Source organism: Cygnus olor, chromosome 2 (assembly GCF_009769625.2).
Source record: "Cygnus olor isolate bCygOlo1 chromosome 2, bCygOlo1.pri.v2, whole genome shotgun sequence".
In the NCBI taxonomy this organism is placed as follows: domain Eukaryota; kingdom Metazoa; phylum Chordata; class Aves; order Anseriformes; family Anatidae; genus Cygnus; species Cygnus olor.
Window position 1 is genome coordinate 110,282,586 of NC_049170.1, and position 25,280 is coordinate 110,307,865.

Consider the following 25,280-nt stretch of genomic DNA (forward strand, 5'->3'; position numbering starts at 1 on the left):
AGGCTTGTTGTGTTGTGTTTTTTTCTCCATTACAGTTAGTATTTTTCATTTCCTATATCCATCTTGACATTCTAGACAAGTAGTTTGGGGGTAGAAAATAACTCACATCATCATCTCAGGTTATATATACCTAGATAAATGTGCATTTTTCAAACATTTTTCTTGCTGTGAATTTTAAAACACTAGATAGAAACACCAGGGGGAAAGGAGCCCCTCACCGTGAGCTCAGGGTTATTGCAGCTCACAACGGGGAGCTGGGTGTCGGACCCATCTCATGTGCACTCCTTACTTGTACCGACAAGGAGGTAAAACAGTTCTCAGCTCTGCCACAGAAATAGCAAAAGTCAGAAGCCGCAACTATGACGTGCTGCAGAAAAAGGACGGATGAAGCACACTGCTGGCCTGTCCTTAGCACTCGCAGAGCATTTCTCAGGTAGAGATTACCATTACACTGTGTAGATTTTACCAGTCTTCGTGAATGAACCATGCCAACCTTCCCCTGGTGGCTGAAGGTGCAGATATTTACTCCTGCTAATTCTGCTCGGCCCCAGGGTTATCACTGTTGCTGTTACTGGTGGTGAATAGCAGGGCGCTCTGGCAGTGAGCCGTCCACAAATTGTTCCAAACAGCAGAGCTTGTTTTCCAGCAGATTGGGTTAGTGTTTAGTCTAGAAGACAGGCTTTAAAAATACACAGAATTGGTTCTTGAAGTTAACCTGTGGGATGATGGCATTGCACTGGCCCTGCTTGAGAGAGGAGATGTAGAAGCACAATGGTTATAGAGCTGGTAGGGACCTGAGGAATTTCTGAAGTTTAGAAGATTTGAAGCAAAGCAATCCCATTTCTGCTGGATTGGGAATACCTCTTAACTTTCAGGTAGATACAACTTCCTATTTAAACTTACAAGAAGTGACAAATACAAGTTTTTAAGTATTTGTAAGCCACTAGTTGCTTACACTAGTTGTAAGCCACTAGTTGCTTAGTTGCTTCCGTGTAAGTACTGGAGCACTGAACTGAATAGGAAAACCACATAAAAGGACTTAAAATACCTTCCCTACCACCCCTGGAAAGACACAGAACAAGGTTTTCTTCTCTCTCTCTTGTTTTCTGGAAAAAAAAAAAAAAAAGGAAAAAAAAAAGTAGAGTTATTTTGAATGCTTTTTAAAATTTTATTTGTTTTTAATAAATACTTGTCTCGCAGAAAGTTTCTGTTGGAGCTTCTCGGCTCTGCTGTGGGGTACATACTTCAGCTCTTTTAAGCATGCTGCTTATGTTTGAAGGGTATGAGTTCTGGCATCACAGTCTTTCTATTTTAGGCAGCACTAATTCTTTCTAAATGTCGTTAATTTGTTTCCTTCGTTGTTACTCAGAATTTAAATCCTTCTGACCTATGACCAAAATGTAAATAACTGCCAGAAGTTACCGAGGAATAAGTTGTTTGACGTGCATGTTTTTTGCTGAATCCTGGCCATCTTCCCCCCTCTCCTTTCAGTGTTTCCACCTTTAACATTTTATTAAAATGGAAATTGCCCTTCCTTCTGGTTATACTCTTCAAGTCAAAAGAGCTCTGCTCTGCTCTGCTTACTGGGTAGGAATGAGAAAATTTGCTACTGAAGAGTAGTTAGCTTGAAGCGAATCTTTAAATATAAACTGTGTGCTCTGAAAAATAAGTACCAGAATGACTGAAAACAAAAAAAAAAAGGCTAAGGCATTTTGTCTGCTTGTTTAGAGTAGTGTTATCAGAACCTACAGATAAAAACTGAAGGATGTCCTTGTACTACGGAGTACTTTATTGTAGGTGAACAGTATTTACATACGTGAAATACCTCAAAATAAAAATTTTCTATTGTTCTTTCCTTTGTTGATTACTAATATTCTTTCTTTTTCTAATAAGAACCCATAGCACTCCAATTGTACCTCTTCACACCCTTCTCTCATCTATTCCTCTTCTGCACCATGTGCAGCAGCTAACTTGCCATCGGTTGTGTTCACTTTGCACGCTGGGGAAACTAGTGACTGATAATGTGTTTCATGTGTTGCTCACTTGGAGTTTCACACACACTCGGATTTTGTTGACTGCATGTTAGTGAGTAATCTGAGCTGGAAAATGCTAAATGAAAGGGAAGATCTGTTGCCTGGTGTGGAAAACCCTTTACAGATAACAGATAACTAGATAACTGCTGTAATCTTTAATATTTAGAGTATGCCTGAAGACTTCAACTTTTTTTTTTTTTAAAGTCCTTTGGGCAGTTTTAAGTGGTAAGGAAAAATCAGCAGAAGATCCATCTAAAGGAAAACAAAGGAGAAATGGGAAGTGAACGCTGTGTGGTTTTCCATTACATGTCATCATTGCAGGCTTGGTACATCCTGTACATGCCACTCTAATTGCTAGTCTGGAGCTGGAAAGAGTTGAGCATTTTGATTCCTTTAGGCAAAAGAATCAGCGTGAATGTGAGGGAAAACAGCACATTGCTTTTGAAAGCAAAGAATTGAGATTATTTTTTTTTGGTAGCAGGCTCACAAATTGCTTGTGAAATGCCCACATTAAGAACAAAACTTAACCTGTTGAAGAGAGAGGATACTCCTACTTCGCAGGAGCCAACCCTGGACTGGGACAAGTGATGTAGTGTGCAAATACTCCAGTGTAGCCTCCCAGGACAAAAAGAAGGTGAATGCTTTCCTGCCTCCCAAGACAAAGTGGATGCTTTCTGCAGTGTGTGTGCTGTGGTGCAGCAGGAATATCTTCCTCTTACAGAAGCAGATGAGTTTGGGAATTAGAGCTGCTGCATGGCTGAGCTCCGTGCTTGTTGCAAAGCAATGCCAAGTGCTTGTAGGGCAGGTTATGAATGGGACTGTGCAGTGTTTGGGGCATGTGTAAGAAGCCCTGGGCATGGTAATGGTGAGACTCTGCTCTTACCATGTCCAGTTGTCTCTGATTTCAGACGAGCGATAGCTTTTTCTTTTTCCAGTTCTTGCTCACAGCTCCATGACTAGAATAATCTGGATTAGTTGAGAGTCTGGGCCTGTTTTGTACAGCGACATGTAATATATCTGTAACAAGAAAGACGGGGGCTGTGCTTTCAAGATGAGGGTGTTCTGTTCTAGAGCAGCTTTGAAAAATCCCTGGGAATCGTAAGGGACAGTGGCTGCAGCTGAAAAAATACTACAATCTCAAGGAAGGATGAGGAAGAAAATGCCTTACCTGGGATGCTGTATCTGTGCCTGGAGATCCCTGCTAAAGGAAAGCACTGAAAAAAACTGAGGGGGCTTGGAGAAGATGAGATTGTCTGGAAAGCCACTCGCAGGACTGCACTCGAGTGAGATGCATCACACTTACTGGAGGGAAAGGTGAGAGTCATGAAATGCCCAGAGAATGATGTGGCTGAGGTGGGAAAGACCCTCTGGAGGTCCCATGGGGCAGCCCCTGCCTGGGCAGGGTGCCCAGGAGACTGTGTGCAGAGGGAACGGAGACTTGGTGCTGGTGGGGCTCTCAGGCGAAGGTGTTACAAGTGTGATACAGGGCACCTATTCCAGAGGTTACCGTGTTTAAAACGTGCTACTTGTCCAGTGTGGGTGGCTTCTCATAACAGGTCATTTTGACATTGAACGAATTCGAGCATGTGTGTACTTTCAAAAACACAGAAAAAGAGAAATGAATTTAGCACAGCCCTATGGCCTCTGTTGTGCGAGATGCCTGACTAGCTAATTAAGATAATTTCTTCCAGTCTTCTTTCCTATGACAGCTATTAGATCTGTCAGTGTAGAAAGTAACATAACAGCCATAATGATAGCTATTAGGGTTATAATTCTTGTTTAGTTAAAACATCATCCAGCTCTTCCCTTTTAATAAGGCTATTATTTAGCAGGTGTCGTACATTTTTTTGTTTAGTTTTGAATTTCTTTACAATATAATTGTACTCTTCACTTGTTTTTTACGAGCAAAGGGAAACACAAGCTATTGAATCACGAAAAAGAGCGTACATGTCTGGTTGTAATTGTTTATGCATACTTTTACTTTTTGTTTTAGTCAAAAGGGTGATGTTTTCCAGCTGGCTTCCTGAAATTCCTGTTGTTCAGCAAAGAACTAATTGCTGAAGGAGATCTGGGTCTATGGTCTTTGAATAAATGAGCTGTAACGTTTTATCAGTAATTGGATTTAAATACTTTAATTACTGATTTTTGTTAACGTGCTAATCATGTAAATTACGTTAGTGAGGATAAAATAGCTTTAGAATAAAGGGGAGTGTGCTTTCAACTTAGAGTGACATTTGGCAAACAGTAGCTGTAAAAACTCATCTCCACAAAGCAGGTATGTGCAAATGTAAAGTAACTGTTGCGTCAAACACACCAAATTTATTAAGTTTAAGTTCCATCAGATTCCCTAGCACTGTTCCTGTGTTATAAGTTGGGTGGAGGTAACAATCATTTATTAAAACATCTTTTTTTGGGGGGTTCACTTTCTAAGTTGCTGTGACTGGTCCTTTCTTTAGTATTTCTGAGTTGACTAACAGTGAGTAAATGAAGTAGCAGGTAGAGTGTTGCTATTACTAAATTCCTCTGTTCTCTCATCTTAAAATGTAATTGTCACTTTATCTGTAAGCCCAGCTGAGAAAATGCAAAATACTGTAGATTCTTGTGAATTTCAGTATCTGAACTTTTGTGAGCTTGCGCTTTTTGTAACCTATTTTTTGTATGTAGTCCATAATTGAACTTTGAAAAAAATGACTTCTTAAATTTTCACAGAATTTTTCAGAAGAAAAATGCTGCAAATTGTTCTTCTACTGCAGAAATTTCACTTGATTTTTCTCTAACACAGACTTCCCGTGGGAAATCTGTATGCATCTTGTCGAAAACAGAACAATCATTTTAGTAAACAATATATAAAATGTGCTTTTTAAATAACTTCAGAAAAAGATGCCTCCAGAAGTAATATACTTAAATAGAATAGTTGGAAATGGTATATCTAAAAGTATTATGTGATACCAGGCATACTTTTTGTTCTCTTCTGAATAGGATTCAATGAAAACAAAAACTTTCTGTTTATAAATAAGTTCGTAAATCCTGTCTGAAATAGGCTAGACAGCTTGACAAGTTATGACATGCATCTTACTGTCATCTGAAACATTCTTTTGGAGAGACTTCTTGAATATTTCGGGCTTCTAGTTTTCAAGATGATTCTAATTATTTACAAATTAGGAAGTATAAATAGCTGTTGCACTAAATTGTCCTTTTCTGCCTGAATTTATTTATTGACTGTGAGCTTAAGTGTTCAAGACAATGGAGCAGCAATAATGCTGTCTAGACAATATATTGGTTGTTTTGTCTGTGGTATAGTCTATTGTCAGAGAAAATTTCTTGGTGTGGTAAAGGCTTCAAATTGCAGGGCTTGACATTATAACTCTAAATTTAAAAATAGCTTCATGTATATGCATTATATATTTCAGCACATAAAATTGCTTTTGCAGTTCTGATATTTCAGTTAATCTCTCCCTTGTGATCTTGACCTCTGGAATAAAGAAAATTAATCTCAGTGTTGTGTATCCATTTTGCATCATCTGCCTTAGGATTGTTGGCAGGTCTTTGTTGGATGTTTAAAAAGGCAAATTATTTTTTACTCTTTCTGCATATGAACACTTTGCTGACTCCACTGAAAACTGAGTAGATCCCAAAAACATAAACTTTCTTAAAATAAAAGTTCTGCATAGCAATTTGTAGGTTTTTTTTAATGAGCTTAAACATTAAAATTTGATGATTTTGTCTTTGCTGTGCTATGAAATTTAGAAGCAGTTCCCTTTGGCTCAGTCTGGCTAGGCTCTGCCTAGTACATGTGGTTTTGGGGTGCTGTTTTTTTTTTTTGGTTTTCCTTCCAGCATCTACTTTCTTTCATGCTTTCTGTTACCTTTCGCACAAGGTGGGCAGCTTCCAGCTGAAGTGGAGGTAGAAATCTTATCCGTGTGTTTCATGAACATAACATACATTGGTTTAAATCCATTAGCAGGTTCGCAGCTGCAGGACTTTTCCAGTGTAGCAGAGTCCCTCGTCTCCATCTGACTGGAATTCCTGAGTGGATCACTGAAGGCTGAGGACATTTCGCCTGTGCTTATCCTGCTCCTCTCTTCTTCCAAGGCATCCGCTGCTGTCACTCTTCCTACAAAAAGACAGCCTACTTGGTTGTCAGAGGCTGTGCCCAGGCACGTGGTGAATGGGGAGCTCTTGGTTGGAGGCAAAGGCCAGTACTGAAGACAGGATACTAAGTTAGGTCATCTTTCGTTAGAAAAGTCATTAGAATTACAGTAGGCTTGCTGTCTTCCAGGTCCAGTCTGTCTTTCCTGAGCATACATTACTCTGGTTGGAAAAAACATCTTTATTTGCTATCACAGAATCATAGAATGGCTTGGGTTGGAAGGGACCTTAAAGATCACCCAATCCCAGCCCCCCTGCCATGGGCAGGGACGCCTCCCACCAGACCAGGTTGCCCAAAGCCCCATCCAGCCTGGCCTTGAACACCTCCAGGGATGGGGCACCCACAGCTTCTCTGGGCAGCCTGTGCCAGTGCCTCACCACCCTCACAGTGAAGAATTTCCTCCTCACCTCTAATCTAAATCTCCCCTCTTTACAATTCCCCCTTGTCCTGTCATTGTCTGCCTGAGCAAAAAGTCATTCGCAATCTTTTTTATAATCCCCCTTCAAGTACTGAAAAGCTGCAAAGAGTATTGAAAAGCTATGTTGTCATAAAATATGTAGTCAAAGCAAACCTACGTTATCTCAGATAGTGTAGGCAAAGCCATGATTATAAACAGTTTTATGAGCATATATTTTGCAGAGGAGGCCGTGTGTCATCCATGACATGATCATTTTCTCCTATATGCCCCCAAAACTTTTGCATGTCTTTAAAATGAAAGACCACCTCTACAGCTTGAGCTGTCCAAGTACATAAGGAGTGGGAGGAGATCCTACATATTTTGTCCAGGAAGAACAAGAATGTGACTGAGAGGGAAAACTGAGAATGCTCACGTTTTCCTTGACATTACCACACTAATAATCCTTATTTCCATTTTGATCGTTAGATTTTTTTGTTGTTGTTGCACTGGTTATTTTTTCCTTTACATCTGTAATCTGACATCTGATGGAGCCTTGCAGATGGATGATAGGACCTGGTGTGGATTGGGATGAGGGTAGTCCTGCCCTCTGGAGCAGCTCCATCTCCTCCTGCATATTAGTTCCAACAACAGTAGGTGTTTCTTCTGGAGGGAAGCCTTTGTCTGAGACGATTCAAACTGGAGGACTGGAAATTCTTGTTCTCCTTCATAGACAGTTATGTCCAAAGTCTGATACATGTAGGCAAGTGTCCCACGTGTAACCCAGTCAAGCCTCAGAAGCAGATATCATCAGACTCGTCTTCCGTACCAAAATGTTAAGAAATCATTAGAGAACAGGAAAGATTGAAGGACTTCATTCTTTCTCATGCGATTCCTGCTTATATTGAATTTTCAGGTAGTATTTTGGGATCTGTTGTTCCTTCAGAGAATAGTTGTAATGATCTTGCCAGCTAGTTCCTCCAGACACACTCAAAGTCATTAACGTAAATCTTTTAATCTGATTTCTGTAAGAAGTAGGAGCTAGAACAGAAATGTGTAATACTTGCAACAGCTTTTAACTCTCTGAAATACCCAAAATTTCCAGTTATAAAAGAAGTTCTGTACTCATTTTTTCTCTTTGCGCAGTGTCCTCTGTTTGCTATACTAGTTCTGTTAGTCATAGCTTTATTAGCAGCCTAGCTGGAGTTTGTTCTGCTTCTATGAAATCAAATGCATTGCCACAGGAGCCTCGTAATTTTTCCTTGAATGTGTTTTTGCAGTCATATTGAAAGCAGGGTTTGGTCTGTAGAAACATTAGGATGAAAAGTTTCTAGTTAGTGATAAAGGACTTTATTTAAATACATATTTTAATGTATGAGCAACCTAAGATCTAATAGTGCTGGTTTATAGTTATTTTTCTGGATAGACTTATGCTCAGATGAGTGATAAACATTGAAATTGTAATAGCCTGAGTCCTTGCTTCTATGTCTTGTTTTATGCTTCTTCCTGTATCTTCACTTTTCGCTCCTTATTAGATCATTAACTACAAGGTCATGTCAGTGGCACTTTAAATGCATAATCATACAGACTGTCTGAGGTCTCATTATGCTAATGTTACTGCTAATTATAAAACTGAATCCAGTGGAACATCATTCTTTGAAATGTCATGGGTTGTTCGTAGTAAAGTAAGGAAACGTTGCAAGTTATGACAGCTTATAGAAGATAAACTATCGCATGGTAAAAAGTACATAATTTGAGAATGAAAATTGTGTATACTGTGCAAAGAACACAAGCTAGTTTGGGTCATTCTTTACTGTATTTTTCTTTACCTACATGGTGTATTGCTTTGTATTTAAAAAAAAGTTATAAAAATAATAATATTTTCTTATCAAAGCGAATTTTAAAATTGAGTTAGTTGAATGCAATAGCATTGGTCAAAAGGGTTACTAGCCTCTTTTCTGATTATTTTCATTTGGTTCGGTCTGTGTCACTTCTAATAAATGAGTTTTACATGCTGCCATCTGAAACCACCTGTTTGGTGAATGCTCCGCATTGTTTGCCTGGTGTACAAAAAGCCAGTAGAGGTTGCATGTCTCCAGTGACATAGGGAGTCAGCTCTGCACTTGTTTAAGCAAATAGTCAGCTGTTAGCTAATGGATCCATTAGTGTACTTTCTGTAGAATATCCTGTCTTTGTTACAGCATGAAACTTTAATAACTTCAAATCATGGCTCTATTTAAAACTTGAGAGAACTTTTTTGTGGAGGACATTTTTTACATTTGAGAACTGAAGATGCTACTTCTATTGATAGAGACTATTGTTGTTAATACTGAGAAACGAAAATAGAGTAGCAGTGGAAATCTTTACTTTTTTGGTCTTTTCATTAGCAATTTGTGAATCTCAAACAAAGTTCATTTTTATATTATGTCACATAGGGTTTCTGCTTTTATTTTTTAGGAATAAAGATACTTGCAGTTTTACTTTATTCTTGTTGAAAGAGATTTGACTTCCCCAGTGTTCTTGTAATGACTCCTCTTCATAGTGAAAAAGGACTTAGGTGCTCTTTTCAGCAGTGTGGGCGTTTTCAGTAATTGAAAGGAGTGGAGAAAAGAAGTGCTACATTCCACCATCCCCCTTACTGATTTTTCTTTTTTCCCTACCTCTTGCATTTATTCCCTGTATGGTTCTAGTACCTGATTTAGTGAAGAGGTTGAATAGAGAACAACTCCCTAGAGCATCTTTCCCTTTGCAGTGTGTTAGAGCCTCTTTGTGTGGCTGCTGTTTGCTGCCTTATGTAGTGATGAAGTCTCCAGAGGACTGGAAGTGATGGTTCGTAACAGAAGTGCGAGAGCAGAATACCTTCAGTTTGGCCCCTGGAGGAAACTCCTTACTTTTCTTGATTTTAAAAATATTTTTTTTTCATAGTGAACAGGTTTTGTTATTAAATCAGTGACAGCAAGCAGAACAAACATGAGGCTCTCCCAGCTTTTGGTCTTCAGGATTTCAGAGCCTAACCTGTGGCCCTCAAAATCTTGATGCTGATGGGTAGAGTTTGAAGGAAGTGGAAATAATACACAGTTTTGAGGTCATTTGCAGACTGCTTTGCTCTGAGAATGCTAGCTGTTGCATTGTTGGTTTATCCGCCTGATGTGCTTTCATGCCAGTAGGAGACTTTTCTTGAAGCACTCCCAGGAAACCTTATATTCCAACAAACCAATGAATAAATAACTTCTGTAACTATCAACTGGAGGGGACAAAGATGCATTTAATGAAAGAGTGGGTTCCCTTGTGGCACCCACCTATCTGGGCTGGATGGACATCAAGGCTGCAGATTCCCTAAGGGAATGGTTTGTCAGTACCTGAGGATATGACAGCTCTTGAGGAAAAAAAAATCCGTTTTTCTTGGGCTAGTAGGTCATCCTTCTGAAATGAAAGCAGGAAAAAACAAAACTCAAAGGCATTACTAGCCATACCTTTTCATTTATTGAACAGTGTTTTCCTTATGATCTGGCACTCTGCTGTAAAATAGGAAGATAAGGGGACAGCATTGACTTTCTTGGAGCCCTCTGTTTGACAGAGGGCTTGTTAAGGTGCCTTTGTTATTGAGGTGTTTGTAGAGTATTGAATTACAATGAACTTCTGCCCTTTGTATGACTTCTTCTAAAATCCCAAGTCAAATTAGATGTCACTAAAATCGTGTTTGATGACGACTACTTTCTGGCATACACTCGTTCTATTGATTTTTGTGGGCATCCTGCTAGCCTTCATCCATCCTTCCAGTAATCGTTTTAGCTTCTGCTTCTTGAAAGCATTCTAATACAGGATTGTTTCCTGTAGATAGCACGACAAGACATCTGTGGTTTCACTCCAGGCCTTTCAGACTGTGCTTTCCTGCTAGTCCTCCACCAAGCTGACTCCTAACCCACCCACGAAACATGTTGGCACACTGGAAAGTATTTGTTCAAAGAAAGAAAAAAGCTACTGAAGTTATTCTGTCTGATCTACAGTAAAGGTTTAACTAATGGGAATGGATCCGTGGTTTATGGATTACTTACCTTGGGTTAGCATTTCTTTGAATAGATGGACTGACTTCAGCAGAGCCAACAGGAACTTCTTATATTTCTCTCCGTTTCTAAAAAGAATGTGGTGCTTCAGAAAGAGCCATGGATGTTGTGGCAGAAACATTTCTTAGTGTTTTGTTTCTGGTCAAAGAGTAATGAAAATTGTTGTAAGTTATTCCAGTTACATAAATTTTTAATAACAAGTGCAATACTAGAAGAAACAAAAACACTACCAGCTGCTTAGGTTTTTTTTCATTATCCAGTAATATATTGCAAGGCTAAACAGTAATAAGGCTTTTTTTTTTCCCCCTTCCATTGCGTGGGCAGTCTCTTCCCTACTACTCACCCTTTATGCCATATTCCCTGTCTTTTCTCCTCATAAATTCGTACACAGTATTTTACAGAAATTTTTCCGCCTATGTTTTTGACTTTCAAAAGCAAATTATTTTGCTTTTGTGATTTTATTTTGTGGGTATGCAATTATAAAAGTAGAAGAATGATTACATTTTTGTTTGCCTATTGTGAATGTCTGTCTCTTTGAAGTGCTGATTGAATCTGTTGTTAATCCCTTTTACCCGTGAATGAAGATTACCTTAGCAGTGAAATGGGTGGGGAGGGAAGAAACAAGGAAAAGAGACAGTGCATTTCTCTAGAATGAATTCAGGTCTTCAGTAAGGGCTTTTCATTGCTTTGAAGTACACCAATGCTAACTTTTTACTGTGAAACCACCACCAAAGGACGTGAGCACATACGGGTGATATTAGTTATAATTGCAGCATGTGATACTACTGTCACTTAGTGTGGGCAGAATCCACCAGTTTTGTGAGGACTGGTGAACTTGCTTCTATCTTTTTTTTTCTTTTTTAATCTCGAAGTCTTGTCAGCCTGTTACAAGTTAACCAAATGCCTGAAATATTGGAGGAAAAATATTTGTGATGAACATGTACGAATGTTCCTAACCTTACCTTTTAATCTACTTATTAACATAAGTACTTTTTAATCGTGCATGATGCTTAAATTTTTACCAAAGGTAGGGAATCAGTGCTATTTCCAAACACATTTTCACAAAGGTGTTTGGACTTGTATTCCTTGTTTACAGAAAACTTTGATTGCAGTTGTTTAAGGAGAATCAAAGAAAGTAAGACAAGAATTCACAAACAGCAGACAAACAGCCAAAAAACTGTGCTTCAAATTACAGTGTCTATTTTACAGAGGTAGAGAAACGAAAAGGATGTGTTTTGTGTATTTGATACACTTATATCATGAATTAATAACTAGCTTTTCTACTATAGATTGTGAGGCTTCCTTTGGAAGGTATTTAGACGTGTTACATTCTTCATGTATGTATGTGAGTCATTAATTGTGTCCAAATGTTAATAGAATAAGCTGGCAATAATAATAGCAGAAGTAGGAAAAAAAAAAAAAAAAACAATAAGGTGTCTTTTTGTGATGATTCATTATTCCACATAAAACCCTTAGATGAGATTTGTAAAAATGCAGTTATTTGACTTTGTTGCTTCTTGTTTATGCACCAGTAGTTCTCTGTAACACATTAGTGTTAGAGACTGAAATGTCAGATGAATATTCGTAGTTTTAAATTTTATATGGTGTTTCAATAGCTATGGATGTTCTTCTTTCCAAGAACACTGATTGAAGGTTCTTGAGGAAATTTCAGCATTTTTAATATTGTAGTAGTTATACAGAGGAAATGAGAAAACTTTTAGATTGGAAAACTAAGTTTTCTCGTTGTGACTCTATTAAGGCAGTATTTGCTTAGTTAGATTTACTTAGCTCTAGATTTCAGTATCTAATAATCAATAAGGTAAGAGAGAACTGAAAGGGAAAAATAATTAGATATACAATGGGAAACAGTTTTCCTAACTCCTAGTTAAAGAATCCGTGAAACTGCTTTTGCAATTATTGAAAGAAACATTTTTAGTGCTTTCAGATTGCTGCTATTATTTTTTTTAATTGATTTGTTAGAGAATTAATTTCCTATTTTTTAGGGTTTTCTATGTTTGAGGTTAAAGTAGGAGGGGGTTGGTGCTTTTGGTGTTTTTTGTGTTTTTTTGTTTTTTTTTCTCCTAAGAACATAGAAATTTTCATGTCAAACTAGTATTTCATCTAAAACAGGCTCCTCTCCAAATCTCTCTGATTTGTTTCCCAGCTGGGGAAGCTATAAAATGCCCGCTATCAGTTGTCACCACCTGATAAATGACAGGTGGTGACTTGTTAAGACATGGTAATTTTAATTGTTTCTGACATGTCTCCTCTCTGATGACTGTCATCAGGTAAGAGGTGTCCCTGCAGTAAGCACGTCTGGCACGGTCTGCCTCTAATGGAAATTTGTGGCCATCCTGGGCTGCCAGGGCCATAAATTGTCACCTGCCATGATGTCAGTTTCTAAGCTACTGCGGATATTGTAATTACTCTTGTAAATTTTCTTCTAATTCGGCTTCAGCACTGGAGCTTAATCCTATCCTGTGGCAATGAATATTATGGGTTTACTTGCGAGTTGCATTTGGGGCTTGGAAATGGATGGAAACTTCTTTACGTCTTTAAAGATATCCTTAGTTGTTATGCCATCAGCAGCTCTGGACCTTATTGCACAAGTGCTTAAAAAAGAGAACAGGGGTGCCCCACTCGTCCTTGTGTCATGGCTTACATCGCTCCATACTTGTCACCTCTGGTCAGAATTCCTGGTCTTCCCCAGGTTTCCTGCTGTAGCAGACTGATGTCTTTTCCTCCTCTGTTCGGCTGCCTGTTTTTGTTGGGTTTTTGTTTGTTTGCCTTGTACAGTCCAGCAAGGATCTGGGGTGAAGAATAATTCAAATGTAATGTTTCTATGTGTTGTGGTAGAGGGAAATAATTATGTCCCCTCTCGTCCAGGAATGGCTTAGATCTTATTCCAGAGCACATTAATATTGGCATTTATAACCTGCACATAGTAGAAGTTGCAGGAGGGTTTTGTTTGCTTGTTTGTTTTTTGTAAACATCAATAAATCAACATTTTCTGTATTAACTAGCAAAAGATGCAAAATCTAGAAGAACTAATTTTTTCCTCTTGTTCTCACAGAAGCAATCATGGGGTGCATTAAAAGCAAGGAAGATAAAGGTCCGGCCATGAAATACAGGACTGATAACACTCCAGAACCTGTTAGTTCCCATGTCAGCCATTACGGGTCAGACTCCAGCCAAGCAACGCAGTCGCCGGCAATAAAGGGATCAGCAGTTAATTTTAACAGTCATTCCATGACTCCTTTTGGAGGACCCTCAGGAATGACACCCTTTGGAGGAGCATCGTCTTCATTTTCAGCTGTGCCAAGTCCATATCCTAGTACTTTAACAGGTGAGTGTTACAAAAAATTCTTTTTGTATTGCTATTTATATGTAAGCTTCACAGTCATAGTCAAAAAAAATACTACTACCCCTTGCCACACAGAAATAAACTTCAAATTTCAAATAAATTTCCTTTTAGAGATTTTTAATTTTCAGTATCTTTACTGCTCAGATAATAATTCAGCCCATACCAACTAGTAACTGGGGCTTGGTGGATGTTTTTTTAGAACCACAGCACAGAGATATTTGACACATTAAAGGCAGTAATAAGAGTAGATGATAAAAATGTTTTAGAAGTTCTAAGCTCTGGAAGGGATGATGCATATGCAGTAATGGCTTTAAACTTTTGGAGAGAGAGGCAAAATGTAAAGCATCTGAAATTTAGGAAGCTGATACTTTGATTTAAACTGTTTTTCAGATCTTTTGATTAGCTGTAAGTTATTTAGATTAAGGCGGCAAGAAATCTATTTTTTTATAAAGTTATATATATGAGCAATATAAAACAAAAGAGTAGAATTCTAATTGATGGTCATATTAAAAGAAAATTTGAAAATATAGAAGGTAGAATTTACAAGGTGCGGAGGCCTTGGCTGACACAAAGTCTCTGAAGGTACAGCATTTAAAAGCAATATACACTTGATATCAAAATCTTAATACTTTATTAAAAAACAGTAGTTTTATGCGCATGGGTAATCTCAATAGTTCACTTAGTTTTGATGTATATTTTTGAGAGGAAACTGTCATTTATTCTTTATTTGAGAGAGAGAGAGGGAAGAAACCTTACGCAGACACTCCACAAAATATGGTAAATAATTCCTTATTAGTCTACTTCTAGTTTTCCTACAAAATTCTGTTGTTAGCACAGTTATAGTGGTAAAATGTTTGTTGCAGTAACATCTAAAGTGTTTGCTGCAGTAGCATCTAAAGACTTCTAAGCACAAAAAATTTGAGATCCATGAAAATCCACTGTGGCCTTGACATTAAGAAATTCAGGAAAATAAAATATGAATCGTCAAGTAACGATTACGTCATATTCCCTATTTGGGAATTCTTTAAAAAAAATGAACATCTATCCTGTCTCAAAGTTTTTGAGCCTGCTCTGAATCCTTTTTGGATGAACATGTGCAAAAATGAAATAATGGCAGCCTTTCTTTTTATTTAGCATGCTTACAGTAATCTTCATATCCTCCAAGAAACCCCTGTGTATTACTTCTTGCTAGATCTGGTTCTTTCACGTGGGAATCTCCTGCAGTGCATGCAGGCACTCCTGGGCATTACCAGACATCAGGAATGTAGCCCCCCCGGATACCATAAATCTTTTTCTGCCTAGACCAGCAGGGCTGGTCTCCTGCATGTCTCTGTTCCTGTTAGTACTTAAGCATGTTGTATCTTGGATCAGAGTCAACAGAGGGGATTTCTCATGGAAAGATAGGCTTGAATCTCATTAGAGTGCATTCAGTTATTTGCAGGCAAGTTGATTTGGGTGAATGCCGCAATCATTTTATGATCAGGTAAAATGATACTTCGTACTTAATTATTCCATCTTGTTTTGCTAAACCAGTCCATCCTCAAACACGCACTCTCTCCTTTTTTCTTTTTTTCTTTTTAAATAAAAAGTGCATCAGGAGTTGTTTGATAGATCCACTTATGATTTTTCAGATCAATCAAAACTGGGTATTTTTGTGAATGGATTAAATGACAAACTTCATCTGGCTGTAAGCTTCCAGTCTTTGTCACAAATAAAGCACTAGATCACGTTCTGGAGCCCTTTGTTTTGCAAGAGGGGAGAATAGATGGGCTTGTCAAACAGGGCATAAGTGTCAGTAGTACTTATCCAGTCCATCAGTGATGTCTGATAAAAGGATGATATGGTTGTCATCATAGCTGGTAGTGAGGCTGAAAAAGAGTTGAGCCATTCTTCTAGAGCAGAAGAGGAGAAGAAACGTGAGTTAGTTGCACTGCTCCAGTACTACACAGTCTCTCATCGGACAGTATGAATACACAGAATATTACTGAAAATCACAACAGAATAATTTACTGTCATTCTTGCCTTCTATGCAGCTATGTATGCACTAGTGCTCTCTAGTTCTTACGCTGAACAAGAAAATAAAGTCTTCTCCAAAACCAGTCCTAGATTAGAGGATGAAAAATCAGCACTAATGAGAGGATTCTCTTTCAGGGAAAAGTTTTGATCCCACATATCTTGAACAACTCGTAATTTACAAAGAAAACATCTGCAAGAGACTTAAAAAATCATTTGAGCTGTATCTGTTCGTTTAAAATATTCTGTGCTGATGCTGTTTGCCTGAAGCATTTTATTATTATTTACTATAGAGTAAATTACCCTCGTGAGTGAAAATAAAGAGGTTTTATGATAGCTGAAGTGCTGAAAGCAAAACTTTACAAGGATTGTACATTAGCTTTTTCAGTTCTTTCTTACAAATAATTGAGCTCACAAATAATGATAATTTTCTTATTGCATTGTTTACACTTGAATACATTGTTTCATTACTCTGATACAGGGTTTTGGATGCTGTCTCCCATAACATCTTCATAGGCAAGCTCAGGAAGAGTGGGTTAGATGAGTGGACAGTGAGGTGGATTGCAAACTGGCTGGATGGCAGAGCTCAGAGGGTTGTGCTCAGCGATCTAGTTGGAGGCCTTTCGCTAGCAGTGTCCCCCAGGGGTCAGTACTGTGCACAGTCTTGTTCAGTTTATTCATCCATGGACCTGGATGATGGAATAGAGTGTGCACCTTCAGCAAGTTTGCTGCTGATACAAAACTGGGAGGAGTGGCTGATCCACCGTAGTGCTGTGTGGCCATTCAGAGAGACCTGGACAGGCTGGAGAGTTGGGCAGTGAGGAACCTCATGAAATTCAATAAAGGCAAGTGCAGGGCCCTGCACCTAGGGAGGAATAACCCCAAGCACCACTACAGTCTGGGTGCTGACCTGCTGGAAAGCAGCTCTGCAGAGAGAGACCTGAGGGTCCTGGTGGATAGCAGGTTAGCCATGAGCCAGCACTGTGCCCTTGTGGCCAAGCAGGTCGAGGGAGGTGATCCTCCCCCTCTACTCAGCCCTGGTGAGGCCACACCTGGAGTGCTGGGTCCAGTTCTGGGCTCCCCAGTACAAGAGGGACATGGAGCTACTGGAGCAAGTCCAGAGGAGGGCTATGAAGATGATTAAGGGACTGAAGCACCTTCCATACAAGGAGAGGCTGAGACAGCTGGGCTGGTTTTGCCTGGAGAAAAGAAGACTGAGAGGGGATTTTATCAATGTGTATAAATATCTGGAGGGGAGGGTGTTAAGAGGATGGGGCCAGACTCTTTTTCAGTGGTGCCCAGCGACAGTACTAGAGGGAACGGGCACAAACTAAAACCTAAGTAGTTCCATCTGAATATGAGAAAACACTTCTTTACTGTGAGGGTGACAGAGCACTGGCACAAGTTGCTCAGAGAGGCTGTAGAGTCTCCTACTCTAGAGATACTCAAAACCCGACTGGATGGGTTGTCCAAATGCTTCTTGAACTCCGGCAGGCTCAGGGCAGTGATCGCTGCCCTGGGCAGCCTGTCCCAGCACCCGACCACCCTTTGGGTGCAGAATCTTTCCCTAACACCCAGCCTAACCCTCCCCTGTCCTAGCTCCATGCCTCCCCTCCACCAGTCTGTACGTATACACAGGGTTGCCCCATCTCAGGTGCAGAATCTAGCACTTGCTCTTGTTAAAATTCATGCAGCTGAATACTCAGCTCTCTAGTTTGTCAAGATCTCTCTGCAAGGCCTCTCTACCCGCAAGGAAGCCAACAGCTCCTTCCAATTTAGTGTCATCTGCAAACTTTGAAAAATAATTGAGAGAGGTCTCATGATGACATCAGCCAGCTTTTTGAGTACCCTGGGATTAATCCCATTGGGCCCCATAAATTTACATGCATCCAGCTGGAGCAGCAAATCCCACACAAGTTTGGGGTCGGCTGGGAGTTTATCATTCCCACAGTGTCACAGTCAGGGTTCTTGGAGGCCATCATCGGTGTTGAAGACAGAAGCCAAGAAGGAGTATGTTTGACATCAAGGTGTTTTAGGATCTCCTGGACCTGTTTGTATCAGCTGTGTGTTTTTTTCCAGTTAATGTCTGGCAAGTTGAAGTCACCCATAAGGACAAGGGTGTCTCACCTGGAGGTATCTCTTAGTTCCTTAAAGAATAATTCTGTGATGTCGTCATCCCAGCTGGGTGGCCTGTAGTCGATTCCCACAACAACATCAGCTTTATTTGGTTGTCCCTCAATCCTTACAGAGGCTCTCAGCCGTGTCATCGCCAAAGGCGAGCTCTGTATGGTCCAACCACCCCCCACCTCACCTGCCCTGCCAGTCCCTTGTAAGAGCCTATAACCGTCCATTGTAGCACACCAGTCACAGGACTCTTCCTTCCCACAGGTTTTGTTTAAGCCAATGATGTCATAGCTCTGGGATGGAGCCAAGGCTTCTAGCTCCTCTTGTTTGTTCCTCATGCTGTGTGCATTGGTGTAGAAACATTTCAAATGTGCTTCATTGTAGCCAGCACCTCATGAAGCGGACTGAAGGATCTCACTAGCACGCAGTCCCTCAAATTTCCTCTGAGAAAAAAGTGCATCCAATCACGCAGCAGCAGGCCTGGTGTTCGAGAATCCCATGTTCAAGAAACCCAAACTTCTGGTGAGACCAGCCTCCGAGCCATGTATTCATAGAATCACAAAATGGTTTGCATTGGAAGGGAACTCAAAGATCATCTAATTCCAGCCCCCCGCCATGGGCAGGGACACCTCCCACCAGACCAGGTTGTCCAAAGCCCCAGCCTGGCCTTGAACACCTCCAGGATGGGGCATCCACAGCTCCTCTGGGCAGCCTGTGCCAGTGCCTCATTGCAATGCCAACGATTAGCTGGGTCTGCCTGTTCCTTACAATATTGCTCCCTGCTACTGGAAAGATAAAGGAAAACACTACCTGTGCCCCTTGTCCTTTAATCAATTGTCCCAAAGCCCTGAAGTCCCATTTGATTGCCCTTGGACTTCTCTTTGCTACTTCATTGCTGCCAACATGAAAAACCAATAAAGGATAATAATCAGAGGGCTGTACCAGGCTAGGGAGTTTTCTAGTAACATCTCTTACTGGGGCCCCAGGGAAGCAGCAGACTTCCATGTGGGTTGGATCCAATCGGCATATCAGGCCCTCTGTTCCCCTCAGATGGGAGTCACCTATGAGAACAACAGGGTTTTTTTAGTGCCGAAGGTGGTACAGGGAGTGGGCTGACTTGTCCAAGGTGACCCCTCCAACCTGGCTGGACCTTCACCTGCATCATCATTTGCCTGTCCATCAAGTTCCAGAGCCTCATGCCTGTTGTGTAAAGGCACTGGGAATGTGAGGTGTGCAGGGAGGGGATTCGCCTGCCAACCAGAGAAGCTTGCTTCCATTCCCCCGTCTCTTATTTCCCCTTCTACTGCTTGGTGGTGAGAGGGTAGGGGATCCTTCATTTCTTGTGCTGCGGCTGGCTGATACATCTGTCTCAGTGGTGGTAGAGTATGATTCTACCAGTTGATCCTCTCTGACTCCCTGATGTTCCTCAGCCTGCCCACCTCCTCCTGAAGCTCTACCACCAGGCTGAGCAGTTCTTCTACCTAGGTGTACGTCCCACAAGCGTACTCACTGCTGCCATCTGACACGGACAAAAAACTTGGACATACCCTGCAGCCTGAGACCTGGCATCTTTCTAGAGATTGTACAGTTTATTTTGAAGTTCTTGGAGTCTCCAAGTTGCTTTATAACAGTTACAAGTGTTTGTAATATTGTGACTTGGGAGTATTGATTTTCATAATCTGCTGAAGAATTCTCTGGGGATAGTTTATTTCCTTAACATTCGGTTTCTGATTGTGTGAATATGATATCTGTTGCCACAATTTTCTTACTCCATGTAGCAGTTCGTGTCATCAAAATAACGCATTAGCACAATAATGCAGGCAAAAATTGGTAGAACTGTGTTGATTTTTAACTTACCACAGAATGACTCGAGTTGGAAGGGACCTTAAAGATCAACTGACTCCAGCCCCTAATGTTAGGTATGTTAGGTACTGTTAACTTCTGGGGGATAGTCTAATTTTCTGTTTGTAATTCATACTTCAAAATAAATCACAGAATCACAGAATCGCCTAGGTTGGAAGAGACCTCCAAGATCATCTAGTCCAACCTCTGTCCTAACACTAACAAAACCTCCACTAAACCATATCACTAAGCTGTACATCTAAACGTCTTTTAAAGACCTCCAGGGATGGCGACTCAACCACTTCCCTGGGCAGCCCATTCCAATGCCTAACAACCCTTTCAGTAAAGAAGTTCTTCCTAATATCCAACCTAAACCTCCCCTGGCGCAACTTGAGCCCATTCCCCCTCGTCCTGTCACCAGGCACGTGGGAGAATAGACCAACCCCCACCTCTCTACAGCCTCCTCTAAGGTACCTATAGAGAGCGATGAGGTCTCCCCTGAGCCTCCTCTTCTCCAGGCTAAACAACCCCAGCTCCCTCAGCCGCTCCTCGTAAGACTTGTTCTCCAGACCCCACACCAGCTTTGTCGCCCTTCTCTGGACTCTCTCGAGCACCTCCATGTCCTTCTTGTAGCGAGGGGCCCAAAACTGAACACAGTGCTCGAGGTGCAGCCTCACCAGAGCCGAGTACAGGGGGACAATCACCTCCCTAGACCTGCTGGCCACGCTGCTTCTTATACAAGCCAGGATGCTGTTGGCCTTCTTGGCCATCTGAGCACACTGCTGGCTCATATTCAGCTGCCTATCAACCAGTACTCCCAGGTCCTTCTCGGCCAGGCAGCTTTCCAACCACTCATCTCCCAGCCTGTAGCGCTGCTCGGGGTTGTTGCACCCCAGGTGCAGGACCCGGCACTTGGCCTTGTTGAACTTCATACAGTTGACCTCAGCCCATCTGTCCAGCCTATCCAGATCCTCCTGCAGAGCCTTCCTTCCCTCGAGCAGATCGACACACGCACCTGACTTGGTGTCATCCGCAAACTTACTGAGGGTGCACTCAATCCCCTCATCCAGGTCATCGATAAAGATATTAAAGAGGACTGGCCCCAGCACTGAGCCCTGGGGGACTCCACTAGTGACCGGCCTCCAACTGGATTTGACTCCATTCACCACAACTCCTTGGGCCCGGCCATCCAACCAGTTTTTAACCCAATGAAGCGTACGCCAGTCCAAGCCACGAGCAGCCAGTTTCTTGAGGAGAATGTTGTGGGAAACAGTGTCAAAAGCCTTACTGAAGTCAAGGTAGATCACATCCACAGCCTTCCCCTCATCTACCAGGCGCGTCACTTGGTCATAGAAGGAGATCAGGTTCGTCAAGCAGGACCTACCTTTCATAAACCCATCTCGTAAACTCTCACTTACTTTATAATCTTAGGGAGTTTTTTCTATTTTTCCTAGAGGAACTATAAATTCATTCCCATTTATGGCCTGCTGAGATAGTATCAGCACAGAAAGACTCTAAATCAAACTAAAATATTTTACTGATTTGGAACTTTAATGTCAGAAAATATCCGTAGTACAATAACACTAGATGTAGACAATACCCATTGCATTACGTATTCTTCACCATCATGTTAATTGCCGCATCTAAGATTAGACACAGCTTGTTTCTGTAGGTGGTCTTCTGTGTATATCCTGGTACATATATATGCATGTTAGAGATGTAATATTGTACTTTCAAAAATTATTTTATTCCTGGGATTATCATTAGGCTTCCTAAATGCCCACTAGACTGTGAAATAGCATTTTGAGAGCTCAGGAAGTATTTCTGAATTGCCCATCTGCAGTTTTCGATTTTAAATTTCCTCTAACTATGGTACTTATTTTTGCTCATGGCTTGTACATCTCACACAGCCTGTTCTCCTTCCCCTCTTTCTCTTCTTTTAGCCCAGTTTTATTAAGTAGTTCTTTCAAGCATAGAAAACGTGTTCCCACTGTAAGTGTAGGAGCCTCCCTGGCATCATTCTCTCACACTTGTGTCATGTTTGTGGGTCACGTTCAGCAACGCGCCCTGTACCAGAAGTGGGACAAGGGAAGCAAATTCCCTAGGGCTGAGGGAGCGCAGCTGCTTGTCCTGTGAAATATCTCAGGCATTGTTCTGTAGAAGAATGCACTGATGGATCATCCTCAGCAAGGGTATGCTTCAGTGGTTGGGATACTTGATGGAATTTTTAAAAATCGTTAGTATTAAAGCAGAGAAATGTCTTTGTCGTCAACAGAATACTTGTATTTCTAGTTGAATGCCTTGTGTAGATTGTTGTTCTGTAATCCCAGAAAGTTGTAAATACGACAGTTATTTACAACTGAGTTCAACAGGAAACTACTTCTGGAAAAAAATATAATTGTCTGCCAGTTGACTGCTTTTGTGTTGTAGAATATTTTATTATAGCATTTCTTAAGAAGCCAACTTAATAAAGAAGCTAACTTTTTTTTCTTTTTTTTTTTTTTTTAACTATTGATGTGTTTTGCAGATGTCTCTCTGTAAGTACTCTATTTGTTAAGGTACTTCCAGTGATGTATCTAACTGTTTTTTTTGCTGTGGAATTAATATACCTTTTAGGGTTATTTGTTTACAGGCTTTCCTTTATCTTTAAGAAATGAACCAGTTATTGATCTAGCTGCCAAAATGAGACGGAACCCGAAATGTTCAGTTGCTTCCAAATTAAAATTGATGAGTTGTTTTCACAGGCAAGTCCTTAAATCAAGAGTTGCAGCATTACTGCTATATCTTTTTTTTTTTCCTTTTTCTAAGGTGGTGTTACTGTATTTGTGGCCTTATATGATTATGAAGCTAGAACTACAGATGACCTTTCATTTAAGAAAGGTGAACGGTTCCAGATAATAAACAACACGTAAGTGTTCTCATTCACAAACTTCACTTGGGCATTGTACAGAATGAATGAATTCCTTAGCCCGTCTTCAAATGTGTGTCATATTTCAGTGAAGAGTAGATGGATTATTTTTTTTTCTTGAATGACAGAGTCAACACGCATGGGATTTAAATAATGATACTGGGAAGGCGATAACTTTCAGGCTGAGGTCATGTTTGGGTGCAGATGTAGAGCTGTAGTGACCAGGGAAGCCCAAAGCCACCTCCTCCCCTGCTGATAGGGCTGCATGCTTGCATTCCCCTCTGCAGCAAGGCACACGTATCCCCTTCAGGGCAGCAGAGGTGTCACAGGCTCTGCGTGTTGCCAGTCTCCACATCTGACAGGGAGGTGGGGGAACTGGCAGCACTGCACCACGAATGCTGGAGTGAGCACCCTGCCAGTAGGAGAGGACTTCTGACCGTGGACGCACATCTCGCTGGCCTCCATAGTAAACCCACACTAGGGTAGCTTAGTAGTAGTTTGATGTTTTGGAGTGTTATGGCCTGATTTCTAGAAGCCCAGTAAAGAAGATTTTTTTTTTCACTTTGGAGATTTCTTTGCATGCAGATTTTGGCTGTGGTAATAGTTCTAATATGTAGATGGGGCACTTTTCATTCATCCAGTTCTCTTTATTAGCTCGCTTTCTGCTTCTTTTGTTGCTTACTGTCAGCGTACAGGCAGAATGATGTGGGTGAGGCAGAATAAGACGAGAGAACAGGGAATTTTGTCTACACACCACCATCATAAAATGTTTTGTTGCAGGTTTGCATTTTGCATATATAGATAAACTCCTTTTACTTTAAACAAAGAATCCTTTAAAGTACAAAATTCCACTAAGAAGCACTCACACTGTTCACAGTGAAAATAAAAATACATTCCGGTGTAGCACAAATTCTTTCAGATTCCTTCTCAATTAAAATAAAATGCTACCTAAATTTAACATGTCTTTCATACGTGAGGATGCTATAGCTGTTAGGGAATGATGTATTGTTTATGTGTGGAAGAGATAACTGATCTTTCATTGCAGGGAAGGAGACTGGTGGGAAGCAAGATCCATTGCTACGGGAAAAACAGGCTACATCCCAAGCAATTATGTAGCTCCTGCAGACTCCATTCAAGCAGAAGAGTAAGACACTGTATCCTGTCAATCTGTTCTTATCCATTCTGCATTTGTACCCTATGGTGATGCTATTCCCTTAAGTCCCTGCATGTAACACTTAAGGGATAGTAGGATAACACTACTAATTAAAGGATAGGAATGCTATGTTGGTAGTGTCAAAGATATAATTATTACTAGTGGTAAAGTGGATACTTCTGCAAATGTTTTATGCCTGCTTGCCATGTGCAGGGCTAAAGGAGAAAGTTTGAGAGAGTGTAGTAACGGAGGTGAGAACTGTGGGACATGCACTGTATTTCATGTAGAGCAAAAATACATGCTGTTAGTTAAGAGTTCACACATCCTCAACTGTAGGTTTTTATCCATATTTTTGCTTGCTAGACCCTAAGTTTAATATCAGCTATATCCTTAGTAGTACCCGTTCTCACATTATTAAAAAACAGTGGTATGGACAGCTATTGCTAATCTATTAATCTATAGCAACTTCTTGGTGATGAAATTGTTAGGCACACTAGGGACAACTATGAGTTGGGAAGTTTTCATGACTTTGGGTATCAGTACTTCCTACATTTATTTACAAAGATCCCAGAGTGCTTACAGAATTGTGTAAAGTTATTCTGGTAGTTCTGAGTTGGGGTATACTTCCAGGTGATAATTGTTTCAAGGGATTAATTGTATTTATTGTACTACCAATGTAAAGCTCCACAGCTCTTGCTGTGATATACAGGCATGGTTCTGCAAATAAGCAGGTCCCCCATACATGATCTGGGCACTTCTGTGTTTCCTACTGCACTTTTGGGAAAACTGCACAATTTCCAAGACATTTCCTGAATCTCATCTGAGACTTAAGCATGCTGCTGCTCTCACCTGGCTTTTTGCAATTGAAAAGTGATTGTGCCACAGGCTTGTTATTTTATGCCTTTGCATTTCAGCTGCTTTTAAAATTGAGTTTTTTTTAAAAAAGTTGAGATTATTACTATTATTACCCTTTTTTAAACTCCGCAATAAAAGCATGAAGTCATTACCGCTGCAGTAGTGGTAAAATGGAAACAGTAGCCCTTTGCAAACAAAGAATGCAGTGCTTCTGCAAAGAAAGTATTGCTCCTAAAGACATGGGGTGGTTGGGATTTGTTATAGGTTTTTGTGATGACTGGAGGTGAGAGTGAGGGGTAATGAGTGAGGAAGCTGTTTTAAACTGACAGTATTTTAAAGAACTAGTGTTAATTTTATTAAATATTACTACAGCATTTGGA

At 40.5% G+C, this 25,280-nt stretch overlaps 1 protein-coding gene across 1 annotated transcript in view; it reads left to right on the forward strand.

Annotated features, from left to right (window-relative positions):
- Nucleotides 1–25,280, forward strand: part of YES1 (YES proto-oncogene 1, Src family tyrosine kinase) — a 53,488-nt gene that overhangs the window by 19,095 nt on the left and 9,113 nt on the right. Inside the window, exons 2-4 of the mRNA XM_040550168.1 lie at nt 13,715–13,987; nt 22,793–22,892; nt 23,938–24,036. Of these exons, the coding sequence (XP_040406102.1) occupies nt 13,723–13,987; nt 22,793–22,892; nt 23,938–24,036 (464 nt within the window). The 5' untranslated portion in view covers nt 13,715–13,722. The remainder of the gene's footprint in view (nt 1–13,714; nt 13,988–22,792; nt 22,893–23,937; nt 24,037–25,280) is intronic.